The sequence below is a fragment of the Phocoena phocoena genome, chromosome 12 (assembly GCF_963924675.1).
Source record: "Phocoena phocoena chromosome 12, mPhoPho1.1, whole genome shotgun sequence".
Taxonomy (NCBI): domain Eukaryota; kingdom Metazoa; phylum Chordata; class Mammalia; order Artiodactyla; family Phocoenidae; genus Phocoena; species Phocoena phocoena.
Genome location: NC_089230.1, coordinates 32,599,044 through 32,615,511, shown reverse-complemented (window position 1 = coordinate 32,615,511; position 16,468 = coordinate 32,599,044). Strand labels below are relative to the sequence as shown.

Genomic DNA, 16,468 nt, shown 5'->3' with positions numbered 1-16,468 from the left:
TAACAGGAACCAGTCTGTGCCTTCAACTACAATCTCTATGTTGGTCCCAAATGCACACCTCCAGCTCTGGCCACCCTCTGAGCTTCAGGCCCACATAGCCAACTTTCACAAAGGCATGTCAACCCCAAATGCCAAAAACTGACTACCTCATCAAAGTCTGTTCCTTTTGTTGGATGTTTTATCTTGATGATAAAATCACCCAAGGTAAAATCAGCAAGTCATTCTAGATTCCTTCTTCTTGCACATTCCTTACATCTAATCAGTTTCACCATCTCACTGATATGGGTCTTACTGGCTCACATTCAACACTTCTTTCCATTCCCATTGCTGGGCCTTAGCTCAACCCAGAACTGTTTTTAAAGCTATATATTAAACATATCTAATAATGGCAGTAATACATGTTCAATTTTATTACTATACATAAGCCCAGGATTTGGGGATGGAGTTTTTCTGTGCTGTATGGGGAAAGAGAGGATAACAGTAGAGAGACCTGGATTTAAAGTCATATAGACTGGGTTTCAAATTACAGCTCCACCACTTCCTATCTAGATAACCTTAAGTAAGTTACTTAACATTGCTGAGCCTCACTTTCCTGATCTGTAAAAAAATAAAAATTAAAAAAAAAAAAAATGAGACTATTTTAATAATAAACTCCAACTAAACTACTATGAATACTAAATAAAATGTTGGTAAAATGTTTAGCAGCATACCTGACCTCTGGTGAGCATTCAAAATAATGATAATTATTACCCCTTACAAATACAGTGATGAACTGTTCACTGATTTGTACCTTCTTCTTTCAACATATTACAAATATCTTCCAATGCCAATATACACACTTGCCCATTTTCATGGTATTTCATTATATAGATATGCCATAACATATTTAACTAACCACCTCTTTCCCTTTGGATTATTTCTACTTTTGGCCAGTATACAGAAAATGGCAATGAACTTAAGTATAACTATTTGCATGCTCGTCTGATTATCCCCTCTGAAGGAATTTCTAAGTCCAATGAGGAGCATGGTTTTCAAGATTTTGCCACATGCCAACTGCTCTCCAGAGGGATTCTACCAGTTTATATATTCCCATCAACAACGAAATTAGCTGGCATCTCCTACCAAACCTCCTCTCTCACACTCCTCCAATGTATCCCTCACCTGCCATCGTAACAGCTGTTCTAAAATGCAAATATAATCATGTAACTGCTGGGGTCACAGCTTTCAGCAGTTCCCTGCCACATACAGAAGAGAAGCCTGGCTCCCCGCTGAGCCCCATTCCCGCCTTCCTTCTGCCCCTGCCCCTCCATGTACCTCACTGGCCAGGATGACCGAATTTTCCCTCCAAACACCCTCAGTCCTCCCCACTTAGATATCCAACACACACCTCACACTCAACAGGCCCTAGGTTGAAATTATTACCTTCCCTATCTAAGTGTCAATTCCACACATCAAAGAGTTGTTTAACAAATAAAAAACATGCCAGTTTCATTCAAATGATTTGTGGGGAGAGTCAAGAAACACAAACCAACAGGAAAAATGTGGGGACAGTGTGGGAGGGGATAGTTTATCGAAACATAGATGGCTCACGTTCCACCAAAAGGGAAGAGCTGCCACTTGGATCCAGGCAATTGTTACCCTTCAGGAAACAGGTCCCCTACGGCAAGGGGACATGAGGATGCTCCCACCTCCAAACTGTCAAGTCAAGATGGAAGTCCAGACTTTCATGTTAAATCTTTTAGAGTTAACATTCTGGCAGCTGATGGAAGCCTATGTAGAAAACTGATTAGTTGGTGACTCACCACATAAGCATAGTATTTGACATTATCTTCTACTTTCTTTGTTGTCCTGTAATTGTTTCCTGGGTATAATTTTTCTCCCTAAGAAAATGATAGCAGCTTGGGAAAAAAACCTCTGGCAACTGATGAAACTTTTTCAACCGAAATGACAAGCTACATGACCTCCACTGTGGGCCACCATCACCGATGGTGACCACTCTACCAGGAAGCTCCTCTGCTAGGGAGACTTAACACCTGACATGTGTTTCTCACGACCCCGCACTACTCCCTGGTGAAGCCCCTCTGATGCCCACTTCCTGTCTGATAGCCCAGGGTCCCCAGGTCAGGCTCCATCACACACCTCTAGCACTTCTGAGCTCAACCCTCCTACAGCAGGCCCATCTCCTCGGAAGACCTAACAGGAAGTGGGGCTTCAGCACCAAGGAGGCTCTTAGTAGTATTTTGTCAGAATAATCGCTGAATTTCTCAGAAGGGATCACCAAAACTCGAAGATTAAGTGACACCTAACACATGATGAAACTGACAGTTAAAACCAGGCTTAAATCCCAAGACTTAAATTGACAATACAGATTCTAACTAGTCCAGACATAATTCTCAGACCAGCTCTCCTCTATTTAACCCAAAGTACCAACTAAAGAAATCCAAGTTAATGCTATTTTTCTATAAATGACAAAATTATTTAAACGTTCCATCTTCAAAAACAGTAACATTTTAATTTTTGTCTAAGGACTTATTATTAAAAAGGTACAGCACAAATTTTGTTTTCTTAGATACACACTGTTCCTCAGAGTATCACATTATAACGGTCTTAGTTAAAAAGACAAGGATATAAAGTCACCTAAGTTAATGTGAATAATCAGGGCTACAAAAGAGAAGAGGTTCACGTATTCATAATCTTTAGAGGTAATAGAACATTCTCAGTTAAACAAGAATGATATCTCAAAAATCCCTTCTAACCTGTATAGCATTTCTCAAAAAATATAAACACTATGTACAATTCCCACTTATTAAATTTTATGCTTCTAAAGATACTTTGAAATTGACCAAAAGAAGTTTAATGCCAGGAAAATGCTATTTTGTAAGAGTGAGAGCTATAAATAAATAAAGGAGAAAAAAAATTTTGTGTGATTACTGGATCCCTAAGTAGGCCAAAGCAGAAAAATCAAAGGCTGATAATTGCATTTCCACATTATTCCACAAGATGTCAGCATGTAACTGAGGAACTTCTATGGTGGTGATGGTGGTGGAGGGGTGTCTTCATCATAAATAGAACAATAGAAACCCTCGCATTTCATGATCTTAAGTCAGAGCTTTGGTAACTCACTTCTTCTGAATGTGTTTTCATGTATATTTCATTATTGTAAACCCAGTTCTTACTATACTCTTACAGAAGTTTATGAATACTAAGAGTTAAATATCCCTTTTTCTTTTTTGAAATATTTTAATTTTCTGCATTCCAACATAACTCTCTCCAAATTCTTAAGTTCCAGTTAAGACACTTTAAGGACTTACTGAAGTCTAGGAAAGATCTCAGGCACTACACCAATATTGACCTATTTGTTTATCTGGGTTAGTTTTTTTCCCCATTTTACAGATGAGAAAATTGAAGGAAAAAATTGGTCAATGGTTCACACAAGGGACTGTTTAATTACTAAACATTACACATTTAGTGGGCAACTGGAATCTCCACAGAGTCCTCTGTGTGTTTATGTGTGGGTGGGTGTGTGCTGAGACAATCCTGTCTTGTTATCTTCCTTTGTTCCTTAACAACAGCTCACATGCTGAGTCACCAAGACCTGTGCAACTATCCGTATTCATCATTAGTACTAATAGGAGCATAGCTACCATTATTGACGCCTTTAACTTATATATAGTACCAGAGCCTACTAAGTGTATAGAAATTCATCCTACAAAAACATTCAAAACTTTGTTGTATATAAGATATTAAAAACAGTACTGCAATCTGTATAACTACGTATATCTTCAAGTTTTTCTTACATCATTTGCACTCTTATCTTGCTTTTCATATTTTTCCCGGTCATAAGCCATTTTCTTCAGCAATTTCTTCATGGCTTTTTTATCTTTTCTATGATTTTCAGTGTTTTGTTTCCTCACTTGGTTGACAATAAACTTGGGAATCTATGGAGAAATGAAATTAAGTTTGGGGAGGAAAAAGAAGTAGTACCATTTTAAACTATAGAAATAATTATCTTTATTTCTTATATTTGCAGAGAAGTAAAGACTCTGTCTATTTGATAAGACTATGCCATCCATTAAATCTGTGGGGGAAAATTCATCATATTACCTACCATGTGTACAGAGCATCCAGGTGATGAAGAAGCTTAGGGACTTCCCTGGTGCAGTGGTTAAGAATCCACCTGCCAATGCAGGGAACACAGGTTCGAGCCCTGATCCAGGAAGATCTCACATGCCACAGAGCAGCTAAGCCCGTGCACCACAGCTACTGAGCCTGCACCCTAGAGCCCACGAGCCACAACTAGGGAGACTGCGTGCTGCAGCTACTAAAGCCCGTGCACCTAGAGCCCGTGCTCTGCAACAAGAGAAGCCTGCGCACCACAATGAAGAGTAGCCCCTGCTCGCCGCAACTAGAGAAAGCCCGCACACAGCAACGAAGACCCAACGCAGCCAAAATATTAATTAATTGATTAATTTTAAAAAAGAGGTTTGGTGAAGTTCAAGGCCATAGTGACCATCTTCTACGCCAGGACTGGAGACTGCCTGAGGTGAGAGGCATTAGGCACCACGAACTCAGCAGTTGGTCCCTTTAGCAGCCACCTATCTACAACCTAGCCTCCAACTAACCTATACCCTTCTAATAACCAGCTAGCCTCTCCTGTCAAAAGAGAAAGAAAAACTCACCAAGAAACAAGAGCTGACAGGTACCTAGCAATAATCCAGGAAAAAATAATCCTCAGAAATTCCATTAGCAAAAATAAAACATTTTAGAAGTTACCAAATTGAAACACTTAATCATGTAGGCATTTTAAAAACTGAGATTTTTAAAAGTAGACATCAATTTTTTTAACCGCATTTGAAATCACCTATATTGTTTACCTTTTTATAGAGACTATAACAATAAAAAGACTTCAGAATCTAGATATTATCACTCATTAACAGAACTTGAAAATATATACTTACTGTCCACAGAAGTTTTTGATACTTAATCAATAAGTGCATGATATTAGCTATCCCAGCTGCCATTACAAATTCTCGCTGTTCACTGGACTTCAAACCCAATGTATGATACATGAAGAGATTCGGGGCCATGACCATTGCTACATTCATGACCGTCATCTTATTTTTCTCTTTATTGTCCACGACTCTTTGGAGAAATTCAAGCAGGGCCTGAAACAGAAATAACGCTTTGAGACCTGTGTTAGACATGAAGATAAGAGATTAAGGCACTGCAGGGATTTTTGTTTATTAAAAAAAATAAGTTGTGCATAACCACAGTCAGCCAGCCACATCCAGTGGGCCTTGTCCTCAAAGCTGCTCCATTGCTTAACACACCCAGAGCTGGTGCTGTGTTTCCACTGTGGACTATGGCCCTGGGGAATGAGGCAAGAGGACACACATCTGAGCTGGGCAGTGTGGAGAGGGACGGAGAAGCGTCAGAGCGCCTGCCTATCAAAGCCATGGAGCACCGAAAAATAGTTCAAAATATCAAACAAGTATTCACTTGCTGCAGGAAGTGCTGTACTTTTATCTCTAAATATTTTTTTTAAAAATCCATTAAAAAGGCTCGTTCAACCTCAGTTGCGTTTGTTTTAAGGGAGGCAATAGCTGGCTGACTTGAAATCCAAAAAGAATGGAGACTGGGATGGGGAGAAGGGGAAATAGAGACAAAGAGAAGAGAATTTTTTTCAAAAAAATGAATGAACGAAAAGAAGCTTTTCACCAGAACAGGCTAGTTTATGCTCAGTTTGATGCCCCCCACTTCCCACCTCCATGGACAACACTTATGTGTCCTCTGAGCGCCCCTCCACAAAAGCCACGGCAGCTTAGATCACCCTCCTTCTGCTAGGGCATAAAGCTTTAAGTTCTTCTTTTGCCTTCTTTCTTGAATCAATTTAGGTCCAAAACATTAACAACAATAACTGCACAGATATTCAATGATCTCTACAGGCGAGGCACTGTTTTAAGAACTTCACAGAGATCACCTCACTTAATCCTGATTGGAAATAGATGCTGTAATGATCCCCATCATACAGATGAGAAAACAGCATCTAAGAGAATGGATGTAACTTACCAGAGGTCACAGAGCAAGCAAGTGGTGGAGGAGGAATTTAATTGCCTGTCTATCTGGCTTTGTTTCTGAACTCTTAATTATTAAAAGAAGCATGTTATCATACTTAGCCTAAAATTCCTACCTGAAAAAGTTAAAATAAATTATGCCAAAATGGAAAAACAAAAAAACTGTGTTCATCTCTCACAGGATTTCAGGGGAAAAAATATTCCTATAAGCTCTAACAACTTGATCTTGAGCCCAGTTTAGCTACTATATAGACCCTCAAAGTTGGAAACAAACTAAAGGCATAGCCTTACTATTTAACAATGAGATTTATGGATCTAATTTCTGGTCCAGTGCTCACAAAGTTAAACTGTAATCCAAGCATAAGGTTATATAGAAACAACACCTTCTCAAATGAGGACAAAAGATTAATTGGTAAGGTTTGGAAAAAAGATTTAATTTTGTTCCAGAGACCAGAATAATTATTCAGGGACCAGTGTATCTCTTTCTTTACAAGCATAAATTGCCGAGATTAGGTAATAAACCACTTAAATGTGGGGTACATAATACAATAAATTATTCAAAATATTACTATCAGGATATTAGAATATGTGTGTGTATATGTACATATGAAACTAATAAAATGTTAACCTAGCCTTTGCTGAAAGAACTTCATCTTTGAATATATTGTCTCTTCATCTGATCTATAAGCACTGTCGTTTCTTAAAAGTATCTATCACCAGGACTTCCCTGGTGGTCCATTGGTTAAGACTCTGTGCTTCCAACGCAGGGGGCACGGGTTTGATTCCTGGTCAGAGAACTAAGATCCCATGTGCCACAACGTGTGGCAAAAAAAAAAAAAAAAAAAAAGTATCTATCACCAGTCTGGTGTTATGTAAGTATCACTGGACCCACTCTCTGAAAACTCAGTTTGAGTCTTAGCACAGTTACTTATTAGCTATGTGTGATCTTGGGATAAACCTTTTGGCATCCCTGTTCTTTAAAGTCTTCTCATTCATAAAATGTGTACTTTTATAAATTTTAAAGTAGTTTTAATTTAATGGGAATTTTAATGGGAATACTAATCTCCTAGCCTGCCAGGATTAAGCAAGAAAATGTATACAATGAACTTCCTAAAACTACAAGAAGGATAAACACATGCCAATAATTATATTAACATGAATTCCCCACTGATATCTTAACATTAGTCTTTGTTATTCCTCCAAGTCAAGGGTAGGTATCATCATTGGTCCAAATGCACGATAACCCAAGGTTAAAAAAAAATCTTGGTCAAGTAACTTGCCTAAAGACACCTGTTGCTCTAGACTTAAACCAGGACATGGGATTTAACATGGTCCCTCCAAACCCTTAGATATGCTGCAGAAACAGTCTACACAAGTCATGCACATGATCCCATCCCTCCAAATGGCAACGGAAAAAGTGGCAATAGGACTGGGAAAATTGAGGAAGTTCACATTAAGCTTCCTGAAATTACCTTGTGATGAAGTTTCCCTTCTCTTTTAGAGAACTAAATTTAGATGGTTTATTCTCTTATATATGGTACACTCGTTTTGGTGCTTCTGTTATTAGAAATCTTGTTTGAAACCTTCATCAGAGCTGGCTAATTAAGCTACTAAAGCTTAAGTAAATTAGTAAAATTACTTGTTTGGCATTTTCCAATTTTTTACCCCAAGAAAGTATTTTCCACCTTATTTATACAATTGTGCTCCCAGTAACCTTATATGCTAAAATTAAAACTACTTTAAAATTTTAGAAAGTACACTTTTAAACAGACTTTGTCTTAAAAGAATGTGCCTGGGACTTTAAAGGCAAAATCCAAGAACGAGTTCTAGACCAACCTCACCCAATAGTAACCATATGGAAATAAGCGTTTCCTCCCACAATTATTTGAACTCATCTGAATGCAGGCATATTTTAAGTAAATCATGTCTTTCAATTTCTACCTTATATGGATCATTCACAGGGCCATCACACAGACAGGCACCTTTATGTGAAAAAGAAAAAGATGGATTAAATTCCTCTTTCTAGGTAGTTGATGCCCTGTGTCAAGGGCACGGCTGGCAAGCAGAGAACAGACTGAAAATCGGTCCCCGCTTCACCCTGGGCCAGATGTCCTTATTTCAGCCACAGTCTACGCACCCATACCCAGCAGCCCTGGTCACACAGTGTTTGGATGCAACCCTTTCTGGAGTTAGCCTCTGTCTCCAAAACCAAACCAAACCAAACCTAACCTGCCTTCTCAGTTATTCATTCAGTTAATCAGTGAAGCGAAAGATTATTTTCTGACTTAGTAAAGGGACTAACTAACTCTTTGGAAGTTCTCCTGCAGCAATGCAGTGTTTTTATTCCAGCAATCCTCATCAACTGCTTCAGCCAGAAAAGTTGAGTATTAACATTCATTCCACGGGCATGGAATTCGCTCACCTAGCTTCAGTTCAGGGAGTCTTAATGAGGTACAGGAAGACATCTCCAAGATTTACCAACTGGTGGTTTTGTTTTCTTGACGGGAAATTTTTTGACATGATTTTTTTCGTTTTAAATAGAAAGAACCATCGGGGGTAAATGGGCAAGGGTTTCGCCCTTACCTGTACAAAAAAAATTTTTTTAAGGCAACAACAAAACATAAGGGAGATGCTCTTTCTAAATTATATTTTTAAAATTTCTCTTTCTCTTTTATAAAAGTTTATAATTAAACCTTTTCTAACTACTCTATAAATGGTTGCATTAAGGAAAATTAATCAATGTGGAACAATCCACTGATTATTATGAAAGCCTCTGATAATACATAGTAAATGGTATTTAATCATATGAATATCAGACCAAATCACTTTGAAATGATGATATAAATCAGAAACTCAAGGTAATCCATTAGAGAAATAACTAGAATTTATTTGAGTTGGTCTATCTTTTGGCTAACCAAACATTTCAAAATCATCATTATAACACTTCAAACTCTACTGCTTGGAACTACAAACAAATGTAACCTTTTTAGGCAACAGTGGGCTACATTTGATGAGCCTTAGGATTTTGTTTTTAAATATTCTATTTTCACCTTACTAGTATATGCTCACCAGATAAAATTTGGAAAATGCAGGAAAATAGAAAGAAGAAAAAAACAGAAGGCACCCATGTTTTCATTAACAAATGAACCTCAATCACCTGTTTTGGTAGAAGAAATGTTATAATTGAAAAAAATCAAAAAAACGCCTAATGATACTATTAACATGACTAACCTGGTTAATAAATTAATAAAGAGTTAAAGACTTTCACCATCTGCCCTTAAAAATAGGTCTTTTCCTTATAGACAACTACTAACATCTCCACGATAACATTATTTTGTTTTGCCACAAATAATGAAAAATTACTCTGTTTAGTTCTGAGGGATATTTAACATAAATGAATCCAGCTGACCTTGAGTGTGTCTCTGTTTGCATCGGGCAGGAGGATGACAAGAAGGTTCAAAGCCTGTAGTTGTTGCTTCCTGGTTGGAAGATCTGCAGACAGATTAAATACATCTGAACGCTTGTCTTTACCAAACATTTCTCTTTACTTTCTTTTTCCATTTTGTAAGAAAAAAGCTTTTTGGCATAAACATCACTGTGAAATGTGAGACACAATGCCTGAGCAGCAAGCCTTGTTGGGAGCGTGTCTGGGGGAGATCAGGAGAAGCAGCTGTTGCTATAGAGCTTTCTCTCTCTCAGAATGCTCATTTCCAACTATGAGTGTACGACGGGCAGCCTTATGCTTGCAGACACACAACAGTGCTTTGGAAATAATTTTAACTTCTGCGTGATAATTATTCCCCAGTGTAAAGACACAGGAGATCAGATCTTCTATGATATGGTGTCAGGGTGGACCCGCAACAGTGAAGTTTGTTTGGTATAATGGTGAGTTAACAAATTACGTGGTGTACATGGTAAGAATCCATCAATTCCAGCAGGAATATGTAAAACAGAGCCTAGAACACAATAGGTGTTCAATAAATGTTTGTGGAATGAACTAGAAGACCAACCAGCAATAGAAGAGTTGAAGAGGTACATTATTTTCACTGATACTTCTTATTATCAGTAGCCCTTACCCCATTAGGTAATACTCATGGATATCTGCAATCATTCTGGCATTTGTTTTTCAGGTATAAATTTGGTCCTTTGATCCACATCCAAGGAATATACATGCAAAATAGCACAACTTAACCATTAAAAAAAATATTTTAAACAGATGATTTCAGTCATGTTTCCCTAAAAATTCTGAATAAATGCTATGATATGAGATAACCCATGGGAAACATCTCAATACGACATGCTTTAAGAATAGCCTGGAACATAATGGAATAACATTCAGCCATTAAAAAAAATGAAATCTTGCCATCTGCAACAACATGGATGAAACTTGAGTGCATTATGCTAAGTGAAATAAGATGGAGAAAGACAAATACCCTATGATCTCACTTATATGTGGAATCTAAAACAAAAACAAAGACAAAAACAAAACAGCTCATAGATACAGAGAACAGATTGGTGGAACAACCTGAACCACCATAGGTAGTGGGGATCGGGGGGAAATGGGTGAAGGGAGTCAAAAGGTACAAACTTCCGGGTTTCCCTGGTGGCGCAGTGGTTGAGAGTCTGCCTGCCGATGCAGGGGACATGGGTTTGTGCCCCGGTCCGGGAAGATTCCACGTGCCGCGGAGCGGCTGGGCCCGTGAGCCATGGCCGCTGAGCCTGTGCGTCCGGAGCCTGTGCTCCGCAACGGGAGAGGCCACAACAGTGAGAGGCCCGCATACCGTAGAAAAAAAAAAAAAAGGTACAAACTTCCAGTTATATAAGTCCTGGGGAAATAATGTACAGCATGGCAACTATAGTTAATAACACTATATTGCATATTTGAAAGTTACTAAGAGTAGATCTTAAAAGTTCTCATCACAAGCAAAAATTTTTCTGTAATTATGTATAGTGACAGATGTTAAGTAGACATATTATGATCATTTTGCAATATATACAAATATCGAATCATTACATTGTACATATGAAACTAATATAATATTGTATGTCAATTATATCTCAATTAAAAATAAAAGAATAGCCTGGAACAGTTCTGGTTTACACTTTAGTTCAGCCTAATCATTAATAGTGCCTCCCTTTTACTCTCAAAAGTGTTCCAGTTTGGAACTTAAAGTATGGTTTGGTCACTAGAACGTGGTGACAGCATTTTTCCTTTTTTGATGGTCTGACTAAAAGGTATAATTATGCCAGTATAAGAACCTCATCAGCTCTCTCTGTTTACTGGAAAGGAATTGAGAACTACTCGAGACATTAATTTGGAGCTTGCCTAAGACCACAGAATGTAAAGACATGAGAAATTTGTTGCCCCCTGACCAATGAGGCAGCCAAATGATTTGTTCCATGTTTCTGCATGACAATTTCAGAAGTTAATTTTTCAGGAAATAATCACAGACTCTGCCATATCTCCTTGTGCTTTTATGATAACTGTTAATCCACAGCTTCTCCAGTAAGTGTTGCTTTTAACACTTGGAAAGAAAAATGTCTCACAGAGCTTACGTGATTCATTCTATTAAAAAAGGAGTGTGAAGTTTCCAGGTTTTAACATGAAAATATGTATATTGTATTGCTTAAAGGGCATGCAGTTAATCCGTACCCAAAGAGAACATTCTATTATCTATTTACCCAGAGTTGTATATTTATAAAAGAAAAGGAAAACATCACGTGGCGTTTGAGTGCTCGCTGACATCAGTGAGTAAATACGCCTATCCAAATTTATCTTTGCGATGCAAAGTATCATTAAAGCGATTAATATGGATGGCACCAGCACAAGGACTGCTTCAAAGAGGGATGGCACTTACTCTGGACAGCCTGAAAGGCCTTGAGATACTCTGCACTGAGCAGTGGCTGGGGCAGCTCCCGGATGAAGAGCTTCAGCAGGCTGGCGGCATCGTGCTGCTTAACACTTTCCCAATTAAAAGTCCCTTCATAAAACTGTGCTTCCAGTTCTTGGCAAAGATTCTGAAAGGCAGAAGAGAGAGAGAAAAAAAAAACTACCAGTAAGTGCCTGTGTTTTTTTTTTCCTTCTGAGACTGATATACTTCCCACTTTATAAGCGATTCTACTCTTTTTTTTTTTTTTTGCGGTACGCGGGCCCCTCACTGCTGCGGCCCCCCCCGCCGCGGAGCACAGGCTCCGGACGCGCAGGCCCAGCGGCCACGGCCCACGGGCCCAGCCGCTCCGCGGCACGCGGGATCCCCCCGGACCGGGGCACGAACCCGCGTCCCCCGCATCGGCAGGAGGACTCTCAACCACTGCGCCACCAGGGAAGCCCGATTCTACTCTTTTGAAAAGACATTTGAAAATACTAAAGGCCAACACTTCTCTATTACTCAGAAAAATACTCCTCCTCCCACCCCAAGTGTACTTCACCAATGAAAATGATACCTAAGGCCCAAAATTCTGAAACTTTACACATGTTCCTGGACATGCACCAAACCTTAAGCAGTAAAGGCTGAATTAAAATACTAGTTAAAACAGCCTTTACATTTGGGGGCTTTACTCAGATACTATAATTTTTCACCAACTTTTTTTTTTTTTTTGCGGTACGCGGACCTCTCACTGTTGTGGCCTCTCCCGTTGCGGAGCACAGGCTCCGGACGCACAGGCTCAGCGGCCATGGCTCACGGGCCTAGCCGCTCCGTGGCATGTGGGATCCTCCCGGACTGGGGCACGAACCCGTGTCCTCTGCATTGGCAGGCGGACTCTCAACCACTGCGCCACCAGGGAAGCCCTTCACCAACTTTTAAAACATCATTAAGAAAACAAGTCTATGTTTTAAATTAGTTAGAAGTATGTTACGTAACAAAATACATAATCAAGCTCTGGACCTAAAGCAGAAGGCCACCTCTGATTAGTCACCTCTGGGAAATGGAAAACCAAATTCTATAGGCACGAAAGTACATCAGTATACCTGTCTGAAATGCACAGGCTGTCAGTGACCCAGCCATGCTGCTGCCAGCTGCCAAAAGCAGCTGGAGTCCTTGCAGAATTAGAAATACCTATAGTTCATTTACCTCAAGGACGCTACAAAATTTGCCAAATTATTAATAATAAATCAATTTCGTTTCATAATTACTATCTTCTATATGCTTTTTCACTGTGGCATAAATCCTATTACGTTAGAAGTCCTTCCAAGTTTCTGTCACTTCCTTCTAATATTTGAAACTGTTCTCCCAAGGAACATTCTTTGCTTTTCCTGTAAGGTAAATTTATTACGCTTTCCCCTCCCAACACAATTCCATCCTCTACCCCAATTACTTTTGTGATTGGTGAAATACAAAAGGTGAACCCAGGGGCTTCCCTGGTGGCGCAGTGGTTGAGAGTCCACCTGCCGATGCAGGGGACACGGGTTCGTGCCCCCGTCTGGGAAGATCCCACATGCCGCAGAGCGGCTGGGCCCATGAGCCATGGCCGCTGAGCCTGCGCGTCCGGAGCCTGTGCTCCGCAACGGGAGAGGCCACAGCAGTGAGAGGCCCGTGTACCGCAAAAAAAAAAAAAGTGAACCCAGAAATTGGGGGTAGGAGAAAGAAAGGTGGAAGGAGAAAGGGATGCAAGAAGGTGCAGGGGGAGGGAGGGAAGGAAGAAAGGAAAGGAGAGAAGGCCTGAGGAAGAGGGAGCAGGGGAAATGGGGAGAGAGAAGGAAGGAGAGGGAAAAGAGGAAAGAGAAGGTAAGGGGAAGGAGAGGAGGACAGAGGTGGAGGGGAGAGGGGGAGGGAGGCAGGAGAGTCCAAGAAATGTGGTGGGGAGGGGAGAGGAAAGACAACCCAAAATTTTGCACATTATCTTTAAATTATTTATAACAGACCAGCTGCTGCATCATTCAGTCTGTGACAAGAGGCTGTGTTGAAGAGTTGAGCCAGATGAATCCACTTAATTGACCTTCTAAGAAAGTACATATAGTTGAACTCATCCCTCTGCCAGCTGACTGGTCAAAATGTAAAATCCGCATTATATCCACTCTTGTATGGCAAAGTAAACGTGCTTATGACTCTTGTGAGTTGGCCGTAGCATTCTGCTCATGTGGGCCGTGAACAGTGACCTGAGAGGTGGTATTCTTGCTGAGATGGGTAATATGAAGTCACGTTACTGGTTTCTGAGGGACTCTTGCTCTGTAAGAGAATGTACTTCTCAACAGAACTCGTCTCCCAATCACACACAATGTCCCTGATGGACTGGTGGTGAAACTGCCACAGGTACCAGCAAATGAAGTGAGACAGTGGCCACGTATCAAACTTGCAAGAGCACCAAAACAGTTTCAGGGACCTCTGTGCACCAGACAGCAGACCCAGGGGACACAAGCTGAATGACATTTGTGAGCAGGGTATATATATCAGGTTACTCAAATCCTATTAAACTGAGATCACTATGTAGTAAGAGGCAAGTAGGCTGAAACTGCCCGCCTAAATTGAGGAAGCTTATTGAAATCAGCAGGTGATGCAAACTGTGGAACCTATGAACAGTAATCCAGTCCTGGACGCATCACAGCCACAGTCACAGGCGAGGAGAGTGTACAACCACCAAGAGTCATTTCTTCCCGATCCAGCTCTAAAGATGTCATACACAATATATCTTCAGGAAACCAACAGAGAATATCTCTTCCCCCATCCTATTTTCTCTTGGATTTACAAATTCAGGACAATGAAATATGGGATGTGGGCAGCAATGAGTGTTATCTTTTTAGAGTTGGAGCTGAATTTGGAGGATAAGGATAAGGGAGGTTGTTAATGACTGCTAACCAAAAATTTTCCCTGGATACATTTTCCAGATAGAGCTACAATTCCAAGTATGCGGCCCCTGTACACTGCAAAACCCTGTGGAGGCGTACGAAGTATGCATCATCTGTAGGGTAACTCTACTTGTACCATGCATTCATTGGATACTTCCCTAGCACAGGAGTTGGGGAGCAGAGAAAGGAGGAAGGTACACCATCCATGGCCAGTAGGAAGGAAATGTCATCTTGAGAGAAAAGAAAGCAGGGGAGGGAGATAGGGGACTCCAACTGGGAAGGCTGGGAATCCCCTTGCCTCTTTCACAAGCCAGACTCAGGCTACCCTTGGACCCAGTGAGCCAAAGAACTGTAGCAGTCAGGAGAGTGGTTTAGACAGTCTCATTTTGCCAGCTCACTAAGACTGATAATGTAGGGGAACTAATGTCAAGTCTCCTACTCTGCTCACCTGGTGGAGTGTATCATCCTGCCCTTAAAAAAAACAACAACAACAACTCATTTTCTGCTGTTACTCATGCTGACTAAACCTGTCACCAGCCCGCTCTTAATATTTTGACTCACCATGCTCTCTTTTCATCAGAAGGACAGAACTACCCTTGTCTTTTTTTTTTTTTTTTGCGATACACGGGCCTCTCACTGTTGTGGCCTCTCCCGTTGCGGAGCACAGGCTCCGGACGCACACAGACTCAGCGGCCATGGTTCACAGGCCCAGCCACTCCGCGGCACGTGGGATCCTCCCAGACCTGGGCACGAACCCGTGTCCCCTTCCTCGGCAGGCAGACTCTCAACCACTGCGCCACCAGGGAAGCCCTACCCTTGTCTTTTGCTTGTTTACTTTCATTCCTATTTTACGTCTGCACAGTAGAGAGATTAAAATCATTTGTCTCTTTATTCATCACAGTAATATTACAGGTAATAGGGTGATTTTGAAAAAAAAAATCAGAAGAGCCTGTAGAAAAACTAAATATAAACTGAATGTTAGGAGGTTTTTGGTCTATTTTGTCTTCTAAAATGGGAAGAAGGGGCAGGGAGGACAAGTTGGCTTTTAAAATAAAGAAATATAATTAAACAAACAAGTTTTAGATGACTAGAACCAAGAAATTACCTTGATTCGAACAGCAGCTCCAGGTATCCTTAAGAGGCCTTCTGTTTCCAAACCTCCCTCTTCAATGCGAGAAATCAGCTGTGTATAAACAGAAGAACGTTCTGAGTTTGGCATTCTTAACAGGTACAATCCCAAGTTTAACATCTATTTCATATATAAATAAAGGAAAACTGATTACAGTGACGTGTAAACTGGATTTCACAAAGTTTTGAATGCTACTGCACTACCACTACCCATCCTTTAAGCCAATGCATCCCAACACTTTAATCGTAATTTAGAAAAAGTTGGGTCCTTCGGAAGAAAAGTGTATAATTTCACACAACAGCTGTGCTATCCCAAACAGACACTGACCCACGTGCATTGTTTCAAAGCAACTAAGACCATGCGTTTCTTCTGCTTTTTCAGAAACACACGTTCTGCCATCAAATAAATCTTATGAAATTCTAGTATTTGCATATTTACATCCCTTTTTTAGTCTGTTCAAAGAAAGAATTATTTATGACA

The 16,468-nt window shown here is 40.3% G+C and overlaps 1 protein-coding gene across 2 annotated transcripts in view; it reads right to left on the bottom strand.

Annotated features, from left to right (window-relative positions):
* The window catches only part of ARHGAP18 (Rho GTPase activating protein 18), a 131,576-nt gene that overhangs the window by 13,326 nt on the left and 101,782 nt on the right, over nt 1-16,468 (bottom strand). For both annotated transcript variants that reach the window (XM_065888743.1, XM_065888744.1), the window contains exons 8-12: nt 15,965-16,042; nt 11,933-12,092; nt 9,484-9,566; nt 4,959-5,165; nt 3,798-3,938 (exon numbers count right to left, since the gene is read on the bottom strand). In XM_065888743.1, coding sequence (XP_065744815.1) covers nt 3,798-3,938; nt 4,959-5,165; nt 9,484-9,566; nt 11,933-12,092; nt 15,965-16,042 — 669 coding nt within the window. The remainder of the gene's footprint in view (nt 1-3,797; nt 3,939-4,958; nt 5,166-9,483; nt 9,567-11,932; nt 12,093-15,964; nt 16,043-16,468) is intronic.